This window comes from Malaclemys terrapin, chromosome 6 (assembly GCF_027887155.1).
Source record: "Malaclemys terrapin pileata isolate rMalTer1 chromosome 6, rMalTer1.hap1, whole genome shotgun sequence".
Lineage (NCBI taxonomy): Eukaryota > Metazoa > Chordata > Testudines > Emydidae > Malaclemys > Malaclemys terrapin.
Window position 1 is genome coordinate 111967297 of NC_071510.1, and position 25690 is coordinate 111992986.

The 25690-nt window shown below is 42.6% G+C and overlaps 1 protein-coding gene across 6 annotated transcripts in view; it reads left to right on the plus strand.

Moving 5' to 3' along the window:
• PDZD2 (PDZ domain containing 2) overlaps positions 1-25690 on the plus strand; it is a 308625-nt gene that overhangs the window by 248994 nt on the left and 33941 nt on the right. For all 6 annotated transcript variants that reach the window (XM_054031838.1, XM_054031840.1, XM_054031841.1 and 3 more), the window contains 8 exons: positions 9797-9908; positions 13635-13783; positions 14422-14541; positions 16006-16120; positions 18683-18756; positions 18936-19161; positions 20217-20334; positions 22726-22858. In XM_054031838.1, the coding sequence (XP_053887813.1) occupies positions 9797-9908; positions 13635-13783; positions 14422-14541; positions 16006-16120; positions 18683-18756; positions 18936-19161; positions 20217-20334; positions 22726-22858 (1047 nt within the window). The remainder of the gene's footprint in view (positions 1-9796; positions 9909-13634; positions 13784-14421; positions 14542-16005; positions 16121-18682; positions 18757-18935; positions 19162-20216; positions 20335-22725; positions 22859-25690) is intronic.

Genomic DNA, 25690 nt, shown 5'->3' on the forward strand with positions numbered 1-25690 from the left:
GAAATATGGCCTGAGACCTTGAACTGCAGTGGAAGCAGACTAATTGGTAGCGGAGTTCTTGGTGGCCTGTCCAACTGATGAGTCTGGCAGCCACATTTTGTACCATGTGTAGCCTCTGCATTGCTTTCAATGTCAGTCGCATTTGCAGAAAGTTGCAGCGGTCCAGTCTGCAGCTCATAATTTAGGGACATTCAATGAAAGAGGTATAAACTGGCCACGAATAAATTTAGACGGGAAGTTAGATGGACCATATGGCCGTTCTTATCTTCTAACCCAGACAGTAGCCAATGCTAAGTGCGTCAGAGGGAATGAACAGAACAGGGCAATTATCAAGTGATCCATCCCCTGTTGTCCAGTTCCTGCTTCTGGCAGTCAGAAGCTAGGGACACCCAGAGCATGAGGTTGCATCCCTGGCCATTTTGGCTACTAGCCATGGATGGACCTATCCTCCATGAACTTATCTCATTCTTTTTTGAATCCAGATATAGTTTTGGCTTTCACAACATCCCCTGGCTGTTCCACAGGTTGATTGTGTGTTGTGTGAAGAAGTACTTCCTTTTGTTTGTTTTAACCTGCTGCCTATTAATTTCATTCGGTGACCCCGGTTCAAGAAGGGGTAAATAACACTTCGTTATGCACTTTCTGCACCCCATTCATGATTTTATAGACCTCTGTCACATTTCCCTAAGTCATCTCTTCCAAGATGAAAAGTCCCAGTCTTTATAATCTCTCCTCATGGGGAAGATGTTTCGTATCCTTAATCACTTTTGTTGCCCTTCTCTGTACTTTTTCCAATTCTAGTATATCTTTTCGGGGATGGGGCAACCAGATCTGCATGCAGTATTCAAGGTGTGGGTGTACCATGGATTTATATAGTGGCATTATGATATTTACTGTGTTATTATCTATCCCTTTCCTAATGGTTCCTAGCATTCTGTTAGCTTTTTTGACTGCCGCTGCACATTGAGTGGATGTTTTCAGAGAACTATCCACAATGACTCCAAGATCTCTTTCTTGAGTGGGAACAGCTAATTTAGACCCCATCATTTGGTATGTATAGTTGGGATTATGGTTTCCAATATGCATTATGTTGTATTTATCAACATTGAATTTCATTTGGCGTTTTGTTACAAAGGGATCTCACAAAACTGGGTGACTGGGCAACTCTTCACAGTCTGCTTTGGACTTAACCATCTTGAGTAATTTTGTGTCATCTGTAAATTATGCCACCTCACTGTTAACCTGTTTTTCCAGATCATTTATGACTACATTGAACAGCACTGGTGCCCAGTACAGATCCTTGGGGGACGCCACCATTTACCTCTCTCCATTCTGAAAACTGACCATTTATTCCTACTCTTTGTTTCCTGTCTTTTAACCAGTTACTAATCCATGAGAGGACCTTTCCTCTTATTCCATGACTACCTACTTTGCTTAAGAGGCTTTGATGAGGGACCATGTCAAAGGCTTTTGCAAGTCCAAGTACGCTATATCCGCTGGATCACTCCTGTCCACATATTTGTTGACCCACTCAAAGAATCCTAATTGATTATTGAGGCACGATTTCCCTTTACAAAAGACATGTTGACTGTTCCCCAACAAACTGAATTCATCTATGTGTCTGATAATTCTGTCCTTTACTACAGTTTCTACCAATTTGCCTGATACTGAAGTCAGGCTTACTGGACTGTGATTGCCAGGATTACCTCTGGAGCCTTTTTTTAAAAAAAGGTAGGCAGGTTATATGGGCCCCTGGTGCCCATGATCCAGGAATATTCAGGGCCCGAGGGCCCAGCTCCACCAATGTTCGGGGTGGGGTCTCTCCCCCAGCCCCGCCTGCAGCCCCCACATGCCTCCCCTGAAGCATCTCCCGGCCTCACCTGCTGCCCCATGGTAATTTAAAAAGGCCCGGGGGCTGCCGCTGCCACCACAACCAGCAGGGCTAAGGTGGCTTCCTGCCTAGCCTCGCTCCGCTCCACTCCCAGAAGCAGCCGGAATGACCTTATGGCCCCGGGGGGGCAGGGGAGGAGGTGTCTCCACGTGCTGTCTCCGCCCCGACCACTGACTCTGCAGCTCCCATTGGCCAGGAACTATGGCCAATGGGAGCTGTGGAGGCATTGCCTGTGGGCAGCAGCACGTGGAGACCCCCCCCAGCCCCTCACCTAGGAGCCGCTGCCAGAGAGGTGTATGGTTTGCTTTCGGGAGCCGCACAAGGTAAGCGCCTCATCCCAACCCACACCTCAGCCCAGAGCCTGCACCCAAACTCCTTCCCAGAACCTGCCCGCCCCCCCACACCCTAACTCCCACCTCAGCCCAGAGCCCATACCCAAACGCCCTCCCAGAGCCCGCACCCTTCCTGCACCCAAACTCCTTCCCAGAGCCCCACCCTCTCCTGTACCCCTGCCCGAGCCCAGAGCCCACACCCAGTACCCAAACTCCCTCCCAGAGGCTTAGGCAGGTGTGGGAGCAGGACTTGGACCCGTTCTGGGCACCACCAAAAATTATATAAACCTGTGGCCCTGGAAGTTAGGAGGTTTCTAACCAGCAGAGGAGTGAGGTTCTGGAATAGCCTCCCAGTAGAAATAGTGTGGAAAAGCATCCTAACTTGTTTTAATATGGAGCTTCATACATTTATCAATGGGATTATTTGATGGGGTTGCCTATGATAGCAGGGGACTGGACTTGACCCAGGGTGTCCCTTTCAGTCCTATGTCCTATGTTTCTAAACTGAAAGGGAGCAAATTTAAGACTGAAAAAGGGAACATTTTCCACATCGTGGACAATTAGCCTTTAGAACTCATTGCCTGAAGATGTATTTGAGACCAAATGCTTAGCAAGATTCCAGAAAAGGCTATACAGATAACAAGAAAATACAGAGTTCTCAATCTAAAAGAAAATAAATTTTGGAAAGAATAAAACTCTTAAGCTTTAGGACATAAAACAACCGGTAGGGGTTGGGAAGAAACTTCCCTTCAGGTCAAGTTATCTCATATTTTCTACTCTGGGTGTTTTTTTGCACCTTTCTCTGACGCAACAGGCACTGGCTGCTGTTGGAGACAAGATACTAGGCTAGATGGACCACAGGCTTGATCCAGTGTGGCAATTCCTATGTTCCTATGAATCATGCCCTATAAGTATAGGAACGTTATTTTATGATAAATGTATATAAAGGCCATCATAGAATCATAGGATTGGAAGTTGATGTTGTTTAATAAGAAAATGTTATTTCTGTATATTGGTTATTTAACAGAACAGGACAGAAAAAGAACAAAAGCCATTCTAAAAAGCATGTGAAATTTTGTTGTGTACAGGGGCTTAGATGGTCTCTTAAAATTTTTTAGCGTGGCCAATTTATGTGCCCTGCTGCAGCTGACCCTGTGGTGATAAGCTGGGAGCTGGTTCTGCAGGCTAGAGAGAGAGACCTTTCCAATTTTTTTGTGCTATCTGTATATCAGTTCACTTCGCATTTAGGAAACAAACTATGTCTATCTTCTGTTCACTCTCCTCAATGAAGAAACACAGTGCAATCTTGCATGAGGTGTTAAATATATTCAGTGATGGGAAAGACAACAGCTTATCTCAACAGCAGTAGTAAAATAGTTTGCTTATTCTATTGTATAATCCCTAGAGTGCTGCTTTGCTTTGCTTTGCCAATCTGTGATGATTGCCAAGATGTTTGTGGTTCAGTAGAATGCATTCTTTTATATAATGCTGTTCTTCATCTTGCCTAATTAAGGACCTGGTCCAGCTGGGGTTTTGCCTGAGAAAGGACTCTGGAGTAGCCCCTCATGCTGTATTAATGCTAGAGCTCTGTGTTCATGATAGTACTGTTTCCCCTTGGAAGCAACTGAGATGTCACAATCACTGAATTGTGAAGTTACTAGATGAATGGTGTCAGAGAATTTTCTAGTTTTAGACCTCCCTCGAAACTCTTCAAACTACAGCACGTGTTACAGCCCCTGCTGTCCTGATAATGAAACAGCCTTGAACAGAATTTACTGGGTTTGTTTAATGAAATGCATACAGAACTGAAATAATCTCCTCACTTCCTGGAAAGCAAGGAAAATTAAGATGGCAGGGCTACATATTCTAAACGTTCAAAAGATATATTCCCATGTGGCCAGAAGAATAGGGCAGAGTTTTCTTTTGAGTTATGACAAAGCAACCACTTTTAGAGTCAAAGATTACAGACAAAGGACTGTTCTTAGAAGCACCATAGTTTGGATTTCTAATTGTTTTCACAGCATAATAAAACCCCAGGTAGTTTATTATACAACAGCATCAATTTAAATAATAATGTCTCTATCATGGGTGTATATTGCAAATTCTAGAATGCTTTCCCCACAGGCTTATAGCCTGTGTCAGATCAATGTTTGTTTTGTTACAAAAAGAAAGAATATCTAAATTACCTTGTTCTTTGTTACTTTTTATAGTAGTCAGAAACCAACTTGGATATAATATCATCCAGGAAGCCAGTGAGAATATCTTGGGGCTTTATTTTGATCATGTGTATTTGCATGCAATTGACCTTCTGGACATCACACACACAGTTTGGGTGTTTCCTCTTTATAGGACCATGGCTTATATGGAACCATAGAATCGTAGAAGTATAAGACTGGAAGGGACCTCAAGAGGTCATCTAGTTCAGTGGTTCTCAATGAGGGGTACACAGAGGTCTTCCAGGAGAGACATCAACTCATTTAGCTATTTGCTTAGTTTTACAACAAGCTACATAAAAAGCACTAGTGAAGTCAGTACAAACTAAAATTTCATATATGCATCCGAAGAAGTGGGCTGTAGTCCACGAAAGCTTATGCTCTAATAAATTTGTTAGTCTCTAAGGAGCCACAAGTACTCCTATTCTTCTTCATACAGACAATGACTTGTTTATACTGCTCTATATACTATACACTGAAATGTAAGTACAATATTTATATTCCAATTGATTTATTTTATAATTATATGGTAAAAATTAGAAATTAAGCAATTTTTCAGTAATAGTGTGCTGTGACACTTTTTTGTATTTTTATGTCTGATTTTGTAAGCAAGTAGTTTTTAAGTGAGGCAAAATGTGGGGTACGCAAGACCATTCGGACTCCTGAAAGGGGGTAGTAGTCTGGAAAGGTTGAGAACCACTGGTCTAGTCCAGTCCCCTGCACTCAAGTCAGGACTACATAATAACTAGACCATTCCTGACACTTGTTTGTCTAGCCTGTTCTTGAAAACCTCCAATGATGGAGATTCCACAACCTCCCTAAACAGTTTGTTCAAGTGCTTAACTGCCCTGACAGGAAGTTTTTTTTAATGTCCAACCTAAATCTCTCTTGCTAATTTTTCCCTCTTCCTTGTTAACAACCTTTTATATGCTTGAACACTGGTATCATGTCCCCTCTCAGTCTTCTCTTCTCCAGACTAAACAAACTCAATTTTTTCAATCTTTCCTCATAGATCATGTTTTCTAGACCTTTAATCATTTTTGTTACTCTTCTCTGGACTTTCTCCAATTTGTCCACATCTTTTCTGAAATGTGGCACCCACAACTGGACACAGTACTTTAGTTGAGGCCATATCTGCATGGAGTAGAACAGAAGAATTACTACTTGTCTTGCTTACAGCACTCCTGCTAATACATCTCAGGTGATGTTCGCATTTTTTTTTGCAACAGTGTTACACTGTTGACTCATGTATAGTTTTCAATCTACTATAACCTCCAGATCCCTTTCTACAGTGCTCCTTCCTAGGCAGTCATTTCTCATTTTGTATAAGTGCAATTGATTGTTCCTTCCTAAGTGGAGTACTTTGCATTTGTCCTTATTGAATTTCATCTTCTTTACTTCAGACGATTTCTCCAGTTTTTCCAGATCATTTTGAATTTTAATCCCATCCTTCAAAGCACTAGCAACCCCTCCCAGCTTGGTATTGTCTGCAAACTGTATAAGTGTACTCTCTATGCCGTTATCTAAATCATTGATGAAGATATTGAACAGAACTGGACCCAGAACTGATCCCTGTGGGACTCCACTCGACATGCACTTCCAGTTTGACTGTGACCCCGATAACTACTCCCTGGGAGCGGTTTTCCAATCAGTTATAATGGATCCATCTAGGCTGTATTTGCCTTGTTAGTTTGTGAGATGATCATGTGAGACCGTATCAAAAGCCTTACTAAAGTCAAGATATCCCACATAGCAAGGGATACTGTAGATCGGAGGTGGGCAAACTACGGCCCACGGGCCACATCTGGCCCGCGGGACTGTCCTGCCTGGCCCCTGAGCTCCCGGCAGGGGAAGCTAGTCCCTAGCCCCTCCCCCGCTGTCCCTCCTCCCCGCAGCCTCACCTCACCACGCCGCCAGCGCTCTGGCCCGCCGCTCCTGCCGGGCAGCGTTGGCGGTGGGGCTGCGAACTTCTGCTGCTCTGAGCAGCATGGTAAGGGGGAGGGGGATTGGATAAGGGGCAGGAGGTCCCTGGGGGCAGTCAGGGGACAGGGAGCAGTGGGTGGTTGGATGGGGTGGAGGTTCTGGGGGGGGCAGTCAGAGGATGGGGGGTTGAATAGGGGGTGAGGTCCTGGGGGACGGTTGCGGCGGGGATCCCAGGGGGGCAGTCTGGAGGTGGGAAGTGAGAGGGGGCGGATGGGGGCAGGGACAAGGCTGTTTGGGGAGACACAGCTTTCCTTACCCAGCTCTCCATACAGTTTCACAACGCCGATGTGGTCCTCTGGCCAAAAAGTTTGCCCACCCCTGGTCTAGATAATACTTAGTCCTGCCATGACTGCAGGGGACTGAACTAGATGACCTCTCGAGGTCCCTTCCAGTCGTACGATTCTGTGGTTCTGTTATCTTTAGGTGTTTGCAAATTGATTGCTTGATTATGATTGCATATGAGTGTATGGTGACAGGTGCAGTGGAGAGATTCAGGTGATTTTGCAAAATACTGGGGTTGATTTCAGTGACAGAGGCGGGGATTCTTTCTTCCTCCCTCTCACCCCCGACCCCCCCCAGCTCCAAGCTTAACATAATTGCCGAATGTCTCTTACCTTATTCTGCAACATTTGGTTCATGTGTTTTGTCCTGAGCCTTTGCTCAAATTGCAAATTGTGTGTAGCCTGAAACCCTACATTGCCAACATCCAGGATGTTTAAGTCTCTTGTGTTGGCTGCTCCAGACCAGTAGTTTAAATCTCCTGCTTAGCTATGGTATTATAGGGGAGTTGTTCTAGCCTGTATCTCCATGGCCACATTCTCCAGTAGGCAGGGTCTCATTAGTCATAGAAATCTCACCATGGGAGGACTCTAACTATAAAGACCATGCCTAGAAATTAGCCTTCAACCTGCCCGGAGACAGACAGATGGCTAGAGCAAAGCTTGGCAGTGTGAGGTAGAGCATTGTTCTCATTTATCCCTACAGCTGTGGGCAGTAGGGGACTAGCCTGTAGGTGTGATGGAAGCTCAGTGGAAGAGAAAGCTAGAGAAGAAATTTGAAGGGGGAGTAGGGGAAGGGACAAGAGGAAGAGGTACGGGAGCCAGGCCAGCAGGTTAGAAGGAAACTCAAGAGGGCAGATGATAGCCTTTACAGGGGTGGATAGAATAGAAAGTAGGGTGTTTATGCAAATGAGAATGCACAGTAAATGAATATGTAAATTATGGCATGGCCTCATTTGTGTACTCTTTCCAGCTTTCGAAAGCTGCAGAGGCAGCAGGCATGCTAAATTAACATGACAGCTCATCACATCATGGTGAGTGAATGACAGCAATATAGATGCAGAGCAGAGAGAAACACAGCTGCCTGCATTCAAGCGTCCCTGGTCCTGTGTTCCCTGGCTCCCTGAGCTACAAATCATGAACAGCCCTGTCATCCCTGAAAGAGTGAGCAGTATCCAAGCGTCCCTGTGTTGTTCTTTAGGGCTTTAAAATAATGAGATATATGACTCTGTATGTCAGCGTAAGTGACTTTTGTCATGAGATTCAAGATTGTTTACTATATATGAGTAGGCGAGGAATTATTGCCTATAAATTAGGATGGTGTCAATTATAGCAGTCCTGGTTCAGTTCTAACTAGCACTGCTGTATTTTAGGCATATTTTCTGAGAGAGAGCTTTCGGGAAGAGCTGAAGTGATATTTTGGCCCTGTCCCAGTGACTTTTTTTGGCTTGATCCTTGCATCTCTTCTGGAATGAGTTATCCCCCCTTAGATATGTAAGCCAACCTAAATTGGATACAATAATTTTGTTACGAGAATGGAGTTCTCTTGCTCTTTAGATGAGTCATTTAGATTATACAGAAGTGTGAGTTACAAATCATTTAGCATTAGAATAGAGCCCTGAGATTGCTGCTATGGTGCCTTGCAATATCACCAAGAAAGAGCTGGAATGTAAGTGTTAAATAAGTGTAAAAATTATGTAAAGCATTATAGTGGTAGGAGCTATGACCAGTAGAGTTAAGGTTGCGTAACAGTTTCCATTTCAAGCCTGTTATTAATCACTTATTATTTTCTGAATCTTTCAACAGTTGAGTAGAATTTTTACAGGCTTTCACTCTACATAAATGGTGAAGTCTTTTGGGGGAAATTTTGAGCAGAAGCAGTTCAGCCATTTTTGAGTATGAAATTGTCTGAGTGTTGAAAGGTGAAATTTGTTCAGGAAATAGCCTATACTGAGGAAAAGTTCCTTTGTTTTTCTAGTGGAAATTTGGGTTTTTATTTTTTCCCCCATATCAGAAGCCTTCCGAAATTGTACTGAGCCTGCATTTTAGCTACTTCATCTACGTTTATAAAGTGTACAACTAAGAGAGGATTCACCTATGCATGTGAACACTTCAAAGATAATTGTGAAATGACATATCTAGGAAAATATATTACTACTGCACCTGTGTAACAATCATGGGGTTGGGGGAAGCATTGCAGTGGATCTTGTCGGGTGCACAGATATTGAGGAGGGCTAACTGTACATTTTGTAAGGAGTGTAGGCAATTTGCTGTGCGCCTCTCAGCATGTATTTGAGAGGGGCTCTCAAATAATATGATACATCTGATCATGCCGTTGAAGTCTATAAGCTTGATTGCACCTTGTATTGCCACCTGTACCTATGCAGATGCCAACCGTGTGATCTTTTTCACTCACTTTGTACATGTGTAGATGACATCACAAGATGTTAGGCAGTGAATAATCAAACCCTCTGCATCCTAATGCGTCTGCACAAGGCATCAGAGTTAAGACTGTTCATATAACCTTGCCAGACTTTTGAGTACTTCGCTGTGTAATCTTAACAGTCTATTAACCTAGCTTTTTGTATGGCACACTCATCAATATTCACTATATTGATATTAATAAAATAACATGGTTTCTATGTGGTTTCCCCTACAAAGCTGTCATTGATGATCAGTGGAAGTTTGGTGAGCTGACTAAATGGAGAATAAGCAGTGGAGATCTGCCCTACAACTTTACTGAGGGTGATAAAATTATCAGGGCCAAATCCTGTATTCCTGACTAACCTTCCTTCTCTCCTAGAATTTTGCATGAGTAAAGACTGCAGGATGGTGCTCTTAAAAATATATAGACGGATGGATGAATTTATTCAGTAATGTCAAAAGAGATCCAGTGAAATATCTGTATAGACTCTGCTGAATTTTCTGGCTCACATAAAACTAGTTTCATAGAATTCCAAGCTTTCGGGGGGAAAAAGAAGTTATAAGTGGAATGTGTACAGTGGAATTTTCTTCTCATTTTTACCAGTGTTTTCTAGTGGGAGCAGTTCCATCACCTTGGCTAGTTTCTTCAATATATTCCTTTTTCTTATTTTTCAGATGACAGAAACAGACAAATCTCCAGATCCTGCTAATGTGGAAGTGGCGAAAGGGAACTGCCAAAGTCCGACACTAGGAGGTGGTATATTGAAATATAGAAGTCGATCCCAAGGTAAAGCAGGCTTGGTAAAAGACATGAATAAAAGAGCTTATGCCACTGCAGAGTTCTTGTATATCACACAGAGTGGGCTAGGTGTGAAACCTAATTAAGCAGAGCTAGGTTTTATTTCCATTGGACCTCAGAATAGTTTGGTTTGGATGGGGAATTTAAACTGCACAATATTCGCATTCAGCAGAGCTTGCTGAGTTGAACCTTGTTGTTGGCCGAATAATGAAGCAAAATTCTGCATTACTGAACTTTATTTACCGTTCCTTACATTTAAATTTCCTATGTATTTGGTTTGATTTATTTCATTAGACTTAGGTGGGGGCCTTTTCAAAACGCCATCACTTTATCCCATTCATTAGGACAAAAATTCATTAGGGCTTGTTTATTGTAACCTAAATCTCAAATAAAAAAGGTCATGCCTTCCAGCAGACTGACAATAAATAGTATGAAAATAGTACAATTCCCTTTTACATGAACGCCAAATACTTGACTCTCAGTAATGACACGTCCTCATCACCACGGCTGTTTGGGATCACTCACTCCTCTGATGAACAGGCTCTCCATTTAGCCGAAGGGCTTGCGTGTGTCCCCCAAGAGTTTAGACAATCTATGATCATGTCAATCGAAACGAATACTTATTTGTATTTAAAACAGTGTGTGTGTGGAACCAGATCCTGCCACCATCACTCAGGTTGAGCACCTTACCCGGTGAATTATCTCATTGAAATTGGTAGGGTGGTAGCATAAGATACTATTCAAGCTCAGTAGGGTGGCAGACTGACCCTGGCACCTTGTTTGGGAGTGGCATAGGGTAGAGTAGGCAGGAGAGGAAGGAAGGTTCAGTAGTTGGTGCTGTAGCCTGGGACTATGGAGACCTAGGTTCAATTCCCTGCTCTGCCACAGACTTCTGGGAAAGTTAGTCTCTGTGCCTTGGTTCCCCATCCGTAAAATGGGTATAACAGCACTGTCTTACCTCAGAAGGGTGTTGTAAGGATAAAAGATTGAGGTTCACGGATACTACTGTTAGTGGGGTCACATAAGTACCTAAGGACTTGTTAATGTATTCCCGTTTGAAGAGGACTATGTTAATGTGAATTAGGAACCATTTAGTTCACGCCTGCAGAGTCCACACGGCAAGTTACAGCACAGCACTTTGGTGAGCATTGTTATTGAGATCCTCTAGGCGAGTGCAGACATCGCCTAAAGCATCCGTTCTCAACTTGGGGCCCGGGGCCCCCTGGGGAGGCACGAGCAGGTTTCAGGGGGTCTGCCAAACAGGGCCTGCATTAGACTCACTGGGGCCTAGGGCAGAAAGCCAAAGCCAAAGTCCCGCCACAGTGGGGCTGAAGCCCACACCCAAGCAACTTAGCTTTCAAGCAACTTAGCTTTGCAGGACCCCCTGTGGTGCAGGGCCATGGGCAGTTGCCCTGCTTGATGCTCCCTAACGCTGGCCCCGGCTTTTATATACAGAAAAACAGTTGTAGTGGCACAGGTGGGTCATGGAATTTCTATAGCATGTTGCGGGGGGCTAGGGGGACTCAAAAAGCAAAAGGTTGAGAACCCCTGGCCTAAAGGTATGTCTACACTTAGGGTGCATATAGTGTACAGACGCTGCACGCCCAGCTAGCAGAGTAGACGGTGACGCATGGCTCAGGCAGGTAGAGTAGAGCAGAGTGCCATTCATGCCTGAAATCTAGGGTTATATAACAACAGTGTGAACGCGGGAGACATTACTTGCAAGTGTAGAGAACTGTGTAGGTTCTATACCCTGCACGGCTGTCTACACTTGCAAGTAATGTCTCCTGCGTTCACACTGTTGTTTTTAGCAGTGTAGAGTCCTGCTGGAGCTGTCCACTGCCATGTGTAGCTATATGCTGTAATAACAAGTGTGGATGCAACCTGCCTTTCACCGCAGAATGTAGCTACGCATACCCTACACACTGCCGTAAGTGTGGACAAGGCCTTAGGTGGATCGAATGAGTGGTTTCTTCAGGTGGTGATGGAAGCACATTGATGATGAGCTTGAAAAACTGGGATACCCTTTGGCTAATTACAGGATGTCCTTCAAGGCAAATGATTCAATACCTTACACTAACTCTACATTCACTTTTACTACTACTCCTACTACTTCTTTTTTTAAGAGAACTGGGACTGTTGCCAGAAGGGAAGGCAAATCATGTTTTTTTTTCAGAGTAACAGCCGTGTTAGTCTGTATCCGCAAAAAGAAGAACAGGAGTACTTGTGGCACCTTAGAGACTAACAAATTTATTAGAGCATAAGCTTTCGTGGACTACAGCCCACTTCTTCGGATGCATATAGAATGGAACATATAATGAGGAGATATATATACACACATACAGAGAGCATAAACAGGTGGGAGTTGTCTTACCAACTCTGAGAGGCCAATTAATTAAGAGAAAAAAAAACTTTTGAAGCGATAATCAAGCTAGCCGAGTACAGACAGTGTGATAAGAAGTGTGAGAGTACTTACAAGGGGAGATAGAGTCAATGTTTGTAATGGCTCAGCCATTCCCAGTCCTTATTCAAACCGGAGTTGATTGTGTCTAGTTTGCATATCAATTCTAGCTCTGCAGTCTCTCTTTGGAGTCTGTTTTTGAAGTTTTTCTGTTGTAATATAGCCACCCGCAGGTCTGTCACTGAATGACCAGACAGGTTAAAGTGTTCTCCCACTGGTTTTTGAGTATTTTGATTCCTGATGTCAGATTTGTGTCCATTAATTCTTTTGCGTAGAGACTGTCCGGTTTGGCCAATGTACATGGCAGAGGGGCATTGCTGGTCATTCAGTGACAGACCTGCGGGTGGCTATATTACAACAGAAAAACTTCAAAAACAGACTCCAAAGAGAGACTGCAGAGCTAGAATTGATATGCAAACTAGACACAATCAACTCCGGTTTGAATAAGGACTGGGAATGGCTGAGCCATTACAAACATTGACTCTATCTCCCCTTGTAAGTACTCTCACACTTCTTATCACACTGTCTGTACTGGGCTAGCTTGATTATCACTTCAAAAGTTTTTTTTCTCTTAATTAATTGGCCTCTCAGAGTTGGTAAGACAACTCCCACCTGTTTATGCTCTCTGTATGTGTGTATATATATCTCCTCATTATATGTTCCATTCTATATGCATCCGAAGAAGTGGGCTGTAGTCCACGAAAGCTTATGCTCTAATAAATTTGTTAGTCTCTAAGGTGCCACAAGTACTCCTGTTCATGTTTTTTTGGCACCATGTTCCTTCTTTCATTCCTGAAAAATTACTTTCAGGATGATGAGACATTTCCAGACATGAATGCAGCTACAGTGTCAGCTCTGTAAGCTGTAAAGAAAGCTTGTGAGCTCTGCACACCAATGAGTGCCGTCAGCAGAGTTTTGGCTCGCTCTCTGTTTTTATCTCATTTTGTTTACTATCGCTAATCACAGAACCTAAGATTTTTTGCATTGACCATAGATTTTTCAAAGACATTTTTGTCAGCATGAGATTGAGATGGGAATGCTCCTGCATCTTTTGAATTGTATGCAATGCACTTCACTAATTGATAACAATCAAAATTAACTCTTCCATGGGAAATTATTGAGCTACCCAACTGGATGCTGTGCCATGGTGTTGTTTGATTTATGATTTGCAAAAGTCAACCATCACATGACTTGTCAGAATTAAAAGGTGCTGCTGTTTGGTTAATAAATGGCATTCCTGGGTTGTCCCTCAGGGGCTGGATCCCGTTTAGAATCTGTGGGAGAAAATGATGAACTGACCGTGGAGAATGGTGATTCAAATTACGAAATAGCAGTGAAATATTCCCGGGGAGGGAGAAAACATTCTCTTCCCCAGCAACTTGAATCCTCAGGAACTAGGCAGGTGAGTGGTTATACTATTTACTCTGCCTAATAATGATTTACAGCCAAATTCCTGGGTCTTTACTCAGTCTAAAGTTTTTCCTCAAGCTGCTAGAAATGATTATAACAAACTGGGGCTGCATAGGTGCATCATGGGGAATTGACCCCAGGCTTCAGCACCTACCACTTGAGCTAAAGGAGGAGTCCTTTAGCTGTGAGGAAGTAGAAGGCTGTTACAGTTGCTGAGGGAGAGATAAGTATTATGCCATTGTAATGCATGAATATGCTATAGTTAAAGAGGTATAACTATTTAAACAAACAGTGTGTTTCTTTGTTTCAGTTGATGATGGTATAGTTGTTACTTCAGAAGATCATGACTTCTATAGATCATGAATCTACACAGTATCACAGTTTACAAAAAAAAATATTTTAACTGTTACATTATAAAAGCTGTTAAATAGCTATAACGTGAAATTCTGGCCATAGTGAAGTCGATGGCATTAAGGCCAGGATTTCATCACCAAGTGTATATTTTAATATACAATAGCCATTTTAATTTTTGTCTAGTCCATGACTATGTCAGAACTTTTCCTATGAAGCACATTGGTGCCGGTGTCATTCAAACAGAATGAATTAATTTTAATTTCTGATGTTCGTTAGGAATACCATATTGTGAAGAAATCTACTCGCTCACTGAGTGCAGCTCAGGTGGAATCTCCATGGAGACTGGCCCAGCCATCCATTATTTCCAACATTGTCCTGATGAAAGGACAAGGCAAGGTGAGGATTTTCACACAGCATCACAAAGGCCTGATCTTCTGGGATGCTGAGCACTCCAAACTCCCACTGAACCTCAGTGCCTGTGAAAATCAAGCTCTGAATGTTTGTTAAAGTAAATCTGTCATGTGCTTATTTCATTGTACATGATGATCAATAATAATAAACACTTAAGAGCCAAATTTTCAAACCTGAATGCTTAAGTCATGCCTGCAAAATATGAATGAGGCAGAAACTATATCTCCCTATGTCTGTGTGCAGTATCTATCATGTTGTGGCCCAGATCCTGATTGAGATCTCTGGTCACTACTGAAATATAAATATTAAATAAGACTGAGTGCATAGTTACAGATATGCCTGCAAGTATGCGAAACAGGTATTCATTCAGCTAAGTACCTGTTTGCATTCGCAATAGCCCACTTTGCACAAGAAAATCTGTCTGTTTTTATACTGTATCTCCCTAGACCATTGTGATAGCAGAGGTAAGTTAGCCAATCACCACCCTTACTCTGAATGCCTGAAAATTATAGAAAGTTAAGAGTCAGAACCAAGACTAGAATCCAGGTTGATTATTTCCCCAGGCATTTCACTAGGCCACAATGCCTCCCAGGATCTGTGTGCGCAATATCATGTTTGCGTGTACACTAGGTGCTAATATATTTTACAGGGGTGTCCAACGTGCTATAACTCTAAAATAACTTCTTCTCATATTTATGATACTAGTGTAGCAAGCAGATTAGTATTTTTCATGGCCATATTTTTCATGAAGTAATAATTCTGAAGGGATTTGTTTCTCTCAATGGCTGCAATTCCCATTAATAGTAATAGGACCAAACCATCTACGTCATAGGCTGCAATTGCCACTGTCTCTCATAGATGAAAGGATGCCAACAAAGTAATAGGAGTTACGTGCATTTACAGAGAGGGGAATAGACTCTGGGGGAATGTTTATGTACATGTCTTTAAATATGGAATTCTTCATTTACTTAAGTAAACAGACGTTCACACACACACTCACGTTCTGCTAACATTACAGCACTGACCTTATGTCATCTTTTTACATTTCTCTCTTTCCTGAGGAAATGCAATATTTGTGATAGCAGAATAAATTGCAGTTAATCCTGGATATGGGTCTCTTGGGCGGGAATTCCACGATCCGTCAATTTAAGAGGCTGCTGTTATAGTTGGAAAAGTAGAAATGAATAACATAAAACCATAGAACCATGATAACATAAAATAAACTTTTTCTGTATTTTAGGATGACTACAACTACTTTCAGGCTGAGTGATACTGTTGGAGTGAGAGTAGATCAGGAGAGGAGAGCAGAGAATAAAATCACAGCATAATTCACCATCAGCTAATTAGATTTTCATGTCTCTTTCCTCTTGGACTCTCAAACAGCCTTTTTGAGATAAGTGATAACACAGTTAGGTGCCATCAATATATCACTTCTTCCTGTCTCTGTAGGGTCTTGGATTCAGCATTGTGGGAGGCCAGGATTCTGCTCGGGGACGCATGGGGATTTTTGTGAAGACTATATTCCCAAATGGAGCAGCTGCTGCTGATGGAAGACTTAAAGAAGGTACTAGAAGCCCGTGCTGTTGCACAGGGGTAATTCATTAACTTGTGTGTTTAAACAAAAATAATTTAAAAAGCCCCAAATGGCTGAGAATGTAAAAATTAGAGAGAAGCAGACTGTGAATCTGTTTGTGGTCTTCTGTGGGTGGTTGTATTGATTTTATGTCGGGGTTGTGCTGCTAGAGTTGTGTGGATTTGCGCAAGTGGTGAACGAAGGGGGTGTGCTGCGGTAAAAGGCTATGTGTTTTGGGGATTAGTGAGCGTGCTGGTTATGCTGTTGTGTGGGTGGTTTTGCTGGAAGAGTTGTGTGGATTTGTGTGGGTGGCAGTTGGGTGCTTGGGTGTGGCAGTTGGGCCAACTAATCCATCGTCTGTGAAATCTCCCTCAGACAGCCAATTAAATTGTTGCATGAAAATTAGCTGTAGAGTAAGGATGATGATTGGTTGAATTATCTCTGATATCAGAGTGGTCTAGGACTCTTGGCATGGCATAGAGACATACATGCCTGACTGTAGCTGTACACCTCATGGAGTAATTTGTAAAACCAAAATGGCTGAGAACTTAAAAATTGGACAATAACAGGCAGCAAACCCCAGTGATGACTCAGCTTGGTGATATTCTAACAAAAGTAGCTCTCAGGCATGCTTGTATCTGCTTCCACCGCTTCACACTGACTCAACAGACATTTTAGGCCTCAGAGTGACACACAGTCACATTCCCAGAATCTTATTATATAGATAGTGGGGAGAATCCAATTCTGTGTAAAAGGCCACAGAGACAAATTAGTTCCACACAGCTAAAAAACTATAGCTGTTCGCCTTACTTGTGCGCCTGGAAACCAATGGAAGGGTATCAGAATGTGAATTCATCTTATCAATCTGTTCAACAGAAAGTTGGTCAAACCACTCAGCCTATTTGGGTTTTTGCTGTGCTTTAAGAGAAGGCAGGAAGACTTTCCATGCCTGATTTCTTTGCTTCTCTGTGAAACCTTGTTCAGCAGAGCCAGAAACTCTGCTGGCTTAGCTGGGGAAGTGTATTGGCAAAGGGGTGTCCATATGCTGTATCAGAAAAGCAGGGTACAGAGAAATGTATTTCAGAGGGTCTATTTTGGGATCTTGTTGTTGTTTAGTATTTTTGAGCACCCAAAATGTACTGGACATCTTCATACAACATACGAGAACACAGTCCCTGCCCTGCTGAGCTTACTGTGTAGAGTTAAACATGACATGATGAGAATGGTCTAATCAGACACAGAGTTGGAAAGAGGAGAGGAAGGACAAGAAAGACAATAAGATCATGCCGCTCGTTAGTAAAGCATGGACATGGCCTGATTTATTACCACCTTTCCTGCCTTTCAGGTTGGCTGTATAGATTCACATCGATTAGCCATGGCATTGTGTGTGCTCACATACTAGACTGCTTGATAAAGGTACCAACTGACCATGTGTTTAGAATGCCGGTTTACATAGCACTGCGAGTGCCATCTCTTCTGCAGGAAGGCACTCCTATGTAAACTTTGTGCACTGGCCCTGAGAAGCCAATAGTTACCAGAGATCCCATAAACCTAACAGTCCTCCGCTAGTCAATCACAGGCTGTTCAGAGCTTGGTTATTCAGTTCTGGATTGGATTAGGAAAAGGTGGAGGGAAGACTTGGCAGATGATAGTGCACTGTCTAATTGTGCACAGATGTAGGTGTGTGTAAGACTGGAGAAGAGAGATCTGGATCCTGCTCTCTCTTCCTCCCTACAAAGAAGTAGCTCAGCACAGCTGGTTGTAAGTATTGTGACCCAAAGCCTTGTAGTACTGAGCAAGCAGACATAGCTCTGGGACTTGTTTGGGGTGAAGGTGTCATTGACTCTTAGCCACCTCTGTGTGTTCAGCTCGCTTTTCTCTCTGAATACTCTCAGTGTACTAAGTAGAATGCCATTCGTGTTGTGTGTGTGGGCGAAGGGCCAACTTTCTCTGGATGGCCATATGGGTACCATAACATAATGCTTCACTCTGATCGCAAACTCCTGGGACGTCCTAGTATGGGAACGATGTGAAGAGACCGTGGGCCCCTGTTAGACTCCACAGCGGGAGCTTCCACTCCAAACATTCTGACTCCAATTAAAATTCAGAATGTTTTCAATTGGTCTGTTATACACCTCTACCCCGATATAACGCTGTCCTCGGGAGCCAAAAAATATTTGCTTAGATCCGCCGGAGTGCGCAGCCACCCCCACCCCCACCCCCACCCCCTGGAGCACTGCTTTACCGCGTTATATCCGAAGTCGTGTTAGATCAGGTCGTGTTAGATCAGGGTAGAGGTGTAATAAAAATTGAAGGTGAGGAATCACAGTTGAAGAATATTCTGTGCTCCACTACTTCAGCCCTATATTAACTACAAAGGCATTACAGCAAATGGAAATAAATAGAAAACAATTAAAAGCTTTTTGTAGCATAATAAATCGGGAACCACGTGGAAGCCCATTGCTTTGCTAATGTCAAGGAGCAGTCCTGTATCTGTATACTATATTCTGTCCAAATGTAAAGGCTGACTTGATTTTTGCATCTGATTGCCAGGGGATGAAATTCTAGAAGTTAATGGAGAATCTTTACAAGGGCTGACCCATCAGGAGGCCATTCAGACGTTTAAGGTAATAGAATTATAGACACCGTAAAAGAGAGAGAGACTGTATTTCTCATTGCTTAGTACAGTTTAACGCCATGGTTTTATTTTCCACTGCCACAAGTGATTGTACACATGATTCACTGGATGATGCGTTATTGTGCGTCAGGTGACTATATAGTCTAATAAGTTCTCTTCCTTTTTTAGCAACTCAAGAAAGGTGTAGTGACCCTCACAGTGCGCACGAGATTGCGCAGCCCGAGCCTCACCCCATGTCCAACTCCCATTTTAATGAGCAGATCAAGCTCCCCAAGCTCCAGTGCGAGTGGAGGAACTCCTGCACCTGGCTCTGAAGACGGAGACACTTCCTCCTTGTGTCGCAAAGGCCCAGGACCAAAGGACAGAATCATCATGGACGTGACGCTCAACAAAGGTGAAAGAAAGTTTATTACGGCTCAGCTGGTTAAACTAACTTGGAAAATGGGTGTTATCCATCTGAATGTGTTTTCCAGTGAATTCCTAGTACACAGGCTAATACTCTTATCCTAACACATGTTCCCACACCAATCTCATCCAGAGGTTCTCAGCTTGAGTCTGGAAACTGCAAAATGACTGAAAAATCATCCTGTGACCCATCATATCCAAGAGTCCTTTGAAAAGTTTCCACCTTTTTGATCTGCAACCATCAAAATAAGGTTGAGGGTCTTATGAGGAGGAGGTCCTTGTGCTACTGGGGCAGGAAGGTTGTGGGATGGGTCAGGTGCTGCTGGGGTGTGGGGCTAATCTGTCTGTCGGAGGTTTTTCTGTAGTTACTGTTCCCATAGACTCTAAATGTTCATGTTCCTCTCATAAACCTCCACAAAGCTATCACTTAAGCCGTGTAGCACACTCAGAATTGTCAATTAACTGAACTCCAGAAAACATTCTCCTTTCTCAACCGACTTTCTTCAGGCCCTTCCTGTGGCAGGTACTTAAACCAAATAGCAGAATTTAATCAAATGGTAAAGGAAGCGAGAAACATGGTTTTAATGGAAGCGAGAAACATGGTTTAAGTAACTTTCTTGTTTAAATTTCCTAGAATTCCTGTAGACACACCAATTATATTTTATTATGCACACTATGGTGTTACATCTGGAGACAAAGCAGATGTCACATTATGTTCTGATGCTAGAGATATTTTACAGAGAGATACTGTAAAGCAATGTGTCGCTGAAATGTGGTCATGGAGGTGAGTAGGATTGGTCGTGGGTGAGGTTGAAGTTGGTCCTCTCACTCGTGGACCTCCTAAAAGCCGTCAAGGATAAATATTTTCACTTCTAATTGCAGTGTGGTTTTGGTTTCCTGAATGACACCCCAAAGACCAGCTCTGAAACAATGCACTATTCCTGGTTATCAATGTGATTGGAACGTAAACACTCATGTGTCCTGTGTGATTACAATCAAAAGGGACTAAACGGTTTTTCCTCTTTCTTTGTTTGTTTTTTGCAGAGCCAGGGGTTGGGTTAGGAATAGGTGCCTGTTGTCTCGCGCTGGAAAATAGCTCTCCAGGGATATACATTCACAGCTTGGCCCCAGGATCGGTGGCTAAAATGGATGGTAGATTAAGGTTAGTTATGAACTGAAAGCAAAAACATGCTGGTGCACTTTTACAGCATAATGTTGAAATCTGCCTGAAGACTCATTTTCAGCAAGAGGTCAGTGCTTAGAAAAAATCCATTGCAGTGGGAGTTTTTTGATGAGTGACTTAGATGATCACAGCAAAATTAATAAGAATATGTAAATTAAAAATTATAAAGGGTATTCAAAAATACCTGAAAACATTTCAAAGCCTTCATTGATATGATATGGAAAGTTGCATAGTCTTGGGGACGGCTGTTTTAGTGATTCCAAGAGGCAACACAACCTAATGATATATGTCCAGCCTGGAACCAACAGGAAATGAAACTTAACGTCAAGTGTCAAAGCCAAAATGAATCAGCAGGAGATTTCCGCAGCTCTGTTAAAGTTTAGTCGCCTGAAACTTTCTTGAAAAGAGCTGTGGGAATTTTCTGCAGCAGATTGCGTCTCTGGTTGCAGCACCGGATTAAGTGACCGGAAATTATTTTATATTCCACTCCAGGTTTCCTTATTTGGCTTAAGAGCTGTTGGGTGAAACTACAGCAAGGTCCTTCTGGCTGCTATGTTCCTGCCTAGCTGATTCAGCTTGGGTGGAGTGCTCATGCATGGGTACCTGTGCTCACTTATATGCTGTGGAGAATGGCTCTGTGGAGAATGAGCCCATGTAGGTCAATGCAGAAGGCTACAATGGAGATGGGCCAAGGCTGAGGCCACAAGACTCTCATTGACATTAATCCTGTGGCCCAATATAGAGATGTGCAGCAGTCCTGCTCAGCCGCCCTCGGTCAGGGAGAGGAGGGAAATTTCACCACCTCAGTCTCTCTGCACTCCATTTGCATAGAACCTAAATACTCTTTTTATGTGGGTGTAGTGGATTTCACCTATTATGTGGACCTGGAACTAGCAACTTGATCCTGGGATAAGAGGGAAAATAATGTATTGGTTGTAACCCTGCCAAAAATGCTCAAAATTATTACCAGAAAATTAATGTATTTTTTCCAGGAGACAATATTTTAATATTCGCTTGCTTACCTTTAAACCCATTTTGAATATTTCTCCAGTCTTAGCTGTGTCTGTGTATAACAGCTGCATCATTTATTAGGGTAAGTGGTTGACTATATTTGTTCACGCGTCCCAGTTTTCTAGTTCACTCTTTGAGATGTTTCTTTGTGAGATATCTTGTCTCATCAGCAGTTTTTGATTCCACATGGTAAAGCTATGAAGGTGGTTTTGATTTTGGTTTCACAAAACCTCATTAGTCAGATTCTGGCTTTGCAAAACAAGAGAGGGTTTGGATTCAGATCCTACTTATCTGAGCCCCCTCAAACGTATGTCTGTGTGTGTAAATGGTTCCAGATTTAGCCCATTTCTAATTGTTATATGGTTGCCTCTTTGTAAATAAAGACTTGTGTCTTCGGGTTACTAGGTAAACCAAAACTAGTTATGACTCTCTAAACATGCACACTATCAAAGCAGTGATAAAATTGCACAACGCACACATCTTTCACTTTTTCAACCCAAAAGAGGGTGTGGACTATTGAAATACTATTACATGACATCAATCACTGTTTGAATTTGCTTCTGGCAGTTAGACTTTTGGTGAAAACTACATTTCAGTTAATCATCACAATTGATTCAAATTAAAAGGGAAGTTAATTCAAGTCAGTAGATTGTATGAAAATCCCTGTTAAAGAAGATGTTTTTAATAATCATGGAAATTGCAGCGGTAATATCTCTAGATGATTCTCCTTGCTTTGAATGGTTCCAGATGTCGATACTCCAAGAGCTGTCAAGAATGAAGGAACTGAAATGAACAATTTACAGTCCTGTCACAGAAGAGACGTTGTTTGATCAAACTGGGTTCTGTTACCCCAATTTCAAGTGAAAATGAGGTGCCTCTCACCCCATTTCTCTTTAGTTCAGATCTGAAACAGTTTCATAAACTCATAGTACGTCAAGTATCATCAGCTCCAAACAAACCCTATTAAAAAGATGCTGTGTGTTTAAGTAATTCAGGATGGTGGTAAGGAATAACCTGTCTGCATAGAACGTTTGGCTTCCGTGCTCAGAAAACGACGATACCTACAACTGGAGCCAAACGTTCACTTTCACTCTAGTCTGGTGCAATCAGTTTTATACACTGATGAAATACACTGTGTTGCATTGACAGTAAGTGCAAAAAGGAGCATTGAATCCTGCTGGTGGCTGCAATGAAGTCAAAGTGGTATCATCAGGCATGTCAATGGGAGCAAGAGCTGGGCTGTTTTTTGCGAATCAAATCTCTTCCAGATATGTGTCGTTGAAAAGACTGGCCACTATTCAACAGCCCAAATGTTTTATATGAGACAGATGTGCTAACTGGCTGTATTTGTCTTTCTAGCCGGGGTGACCAGATCCTGGAGGCAGATTCAGTGAGTCTGCGCCATGCAGCACTAAGTGAAGCCTATGCCATTCTGAGTGAGTGTGGTCCGGGTCCAGTTAGCCTGATCATTAGTCGTCATCCCAACCCCAAGGTGAGGAGAAGACAGCTTCATATAGCTGCATGTTGCTTTCCTTTGTTCTTGCAACCAGGGTGTGAATTTCGAGATGTGGTGAATGGAGAACACTTGTATTTTCTCTCCAGGTAATTTCATGGACTGTGTTACACAGGAGGACAGTCCAGATGATAGTGATGGTCCCTTCTTATCTATGAATGCATAGTTGTGTTGGACCTTTCTTGCTGCATTGGCACTATCCACCAGTTGTAGCTTTAACTGGGAAGACTTATTTTTCTGTGAGATATTCCAGTTGTCATCCTCACTGATACGTTTGCAGTTGGACTAAGTGACAAACCTATGAATTTGAAGCTGACAAAATAAATACTGTACATATCACCTTCATTGTTACAGTCACTTTGGGTGGAATTGAATTTGAACAGTAGCTGCCAGGGATAAATATTAGCAGATTGAGTCAATGAACTACAATAAAATAATGGATACAGCATCTTTTAAAAATGTTAACCTGTCCAAACATCGAAGTTTTCCTGTAGAAGAAATGAATCCGTGATGTCTTGCTTCTGCAGAATCTGTGCCAGGGGAATTTTAAAATGTCTGCGTTTATAAAGTGCATAATTATTTTCAAGCAAATTACTTCTTTTATTGGTGATGAAAGATAAGAGACTCCTTCATCCAAGCAGTATGGAATAATAACTTGTTTCATTTTACCATCCAAAGAATTTCATGGGCATATAAAACCTTGTAGGCTGTACAGGAATGTAGTTGGGAAAATATTTGTTTTAGGGAGATCAGAAGCTTTGACTTTTGAATTCCTAAATACAAATGGAAACCTGTTTATAAGGCACAAGTGCTCTGAATTCTAATTTGCCCTATTGACCAGAATGATTTGGTATTCCTATCCTGAAGGTCACAATATGTAGCTTGAGAAAAACTTGTAATATAGGTTCCACAGGTGGTATTTATTTTCTGGCAATTCAGATGTACAGATGATAGGCCCTGGTGGGCCTCCATACAAGGCTATTGAGTGACCACTGCCAGGGCTTCTGATAACTGAAGGAGAGGCAGTTCATCTATTGGGTAGAGCAGCAGTTCTCAAACTGAGGTCCTGGGACCCCAGGGGGTCCTTAGAGATTGCATGGGGGCGTCCTCAAAATGCCAACAATCACACCAATGATAGATAGACTCTGCAGTAAGAAGCAGGCACATCCGTCTCACTGACATCTGTGAGTACTTGGATGCTCTTTTCCTTAAAGCATTACTAACAGTACATGTTTATATGAAGTACACACATTCCGTTGTCCATCAGTTTTTCAGTCGGGGGTGTGTGATTAACACTGCATTTGAAAAAGGGTCCATTGACAAAAAAATGTTTGAGAACCTCTGGGGTAGAGCAAGGGACGGGGAGCCAGAATTGGGCCCAAAATGTAATACCAGCACAACTTCAGAACAAATCTATATATTGTGTTGGACAGTGTTGTAGTTCATTGATTGCAGTATCATAAGGGCACATTGTAACCATGAGACTGTGGACACCTTGAAACAATTATCCAAGGAGTGCAAACTCTCCTCTCTGCCCTATCCTCATTCACCTCAATTAAGTGTTGATTCAAGAGCATAATGCTGGCCCTTCAACTGTTCATTGGTTGCTGATCACTTCAGAATGATTCCTACATGGTGGTAGGGATTGGGAAATACAGTGCAAAGAGGGCATATATGTAGCTGTGAATTTATTCCCCAGACCACATATGCTAATTAGTAATTGCATTTGTCCCTCTTCACCAAATAAGTTTGACACTCCTGATGTAGACAGAGTTAAAAAAAGAGATCTTGCTGGAGCTGGTATTTTGTTTTTTCTTCTTGTTGCACAAAAAAGGCATCCTACATAACATAAGGATGGCCATACTGGGTCAGACCAATGGTCCATCCAGCCCAGTGTCCTGTCTTCCAACAGTGGGCAATGCCAGGTGCTTCAGAGGGAATGACCAGAACAGGCAATAATTGAGTGATCCATCCCATTGTCCATTCCCAGCTTCTGGCAAAATATTGGACCTTCCTGGACCTTACATATACCATAAACACTATGATGAGACAGTAGCACAGAACTCTCAGCTTGGTGCGGGGAAGTGGTTATGGCATTTTCACACCACCTTTGTACCCTCTAAATCCTGGTTGTTCCACGATCTGCAGTATAATTTAGACCACTATTTAAGTTACAGCATCCTGTCCCTGGCTGCCTGTGGGCACAGCGCTGCCCAGAATCTCCTCAGTCCTGCGGCCTCACCTAGTCCCCCTCACACTCCTTATGCTGGGCTTGCCTTTGGATGTCTTCCTCAGCTCCTGCCCCATGGAATCCTCCCCTGGCTGGATCCGGGGCTTTTAAGGCCTCTTTATACCACTCGAGACCTTTTACAGAAAATGGCAGGAATGTGGGTGAGGCTCTTGGTTAACATTCCTCAGCTGCAATCCCATCCCATGGTCTGAAAACAAAGATATTTTTGTTAAGGTTCATGTTGTTTCATACCTTTTTATATTTAATCCCCTGCTTCATCACGCAAAAGCTCCACAGAAAGTTTTGTTACTGAATATACAGGCTTCGGTGTTTTTATGTATTTCCAAGAGAAATACCACAAAGGTTTTCTTTCTTCTGTTATTGTTAGTGGATGTGGCATTTAAATTATGTTTAAACTGCTGAGTTTGCTTAGGGATAATTCAGATCCTCTTAGTTCAAAGAGGTTCAGCTTTCTGGCCTGTCTTTGTGCCGAGTTATAATTCATGTAAAGTTGAGTGAATTGAAATCACATTGGGCATATCTGAAAACAGAAACTTGGGTTGTTATGTATTCCTGCTCCC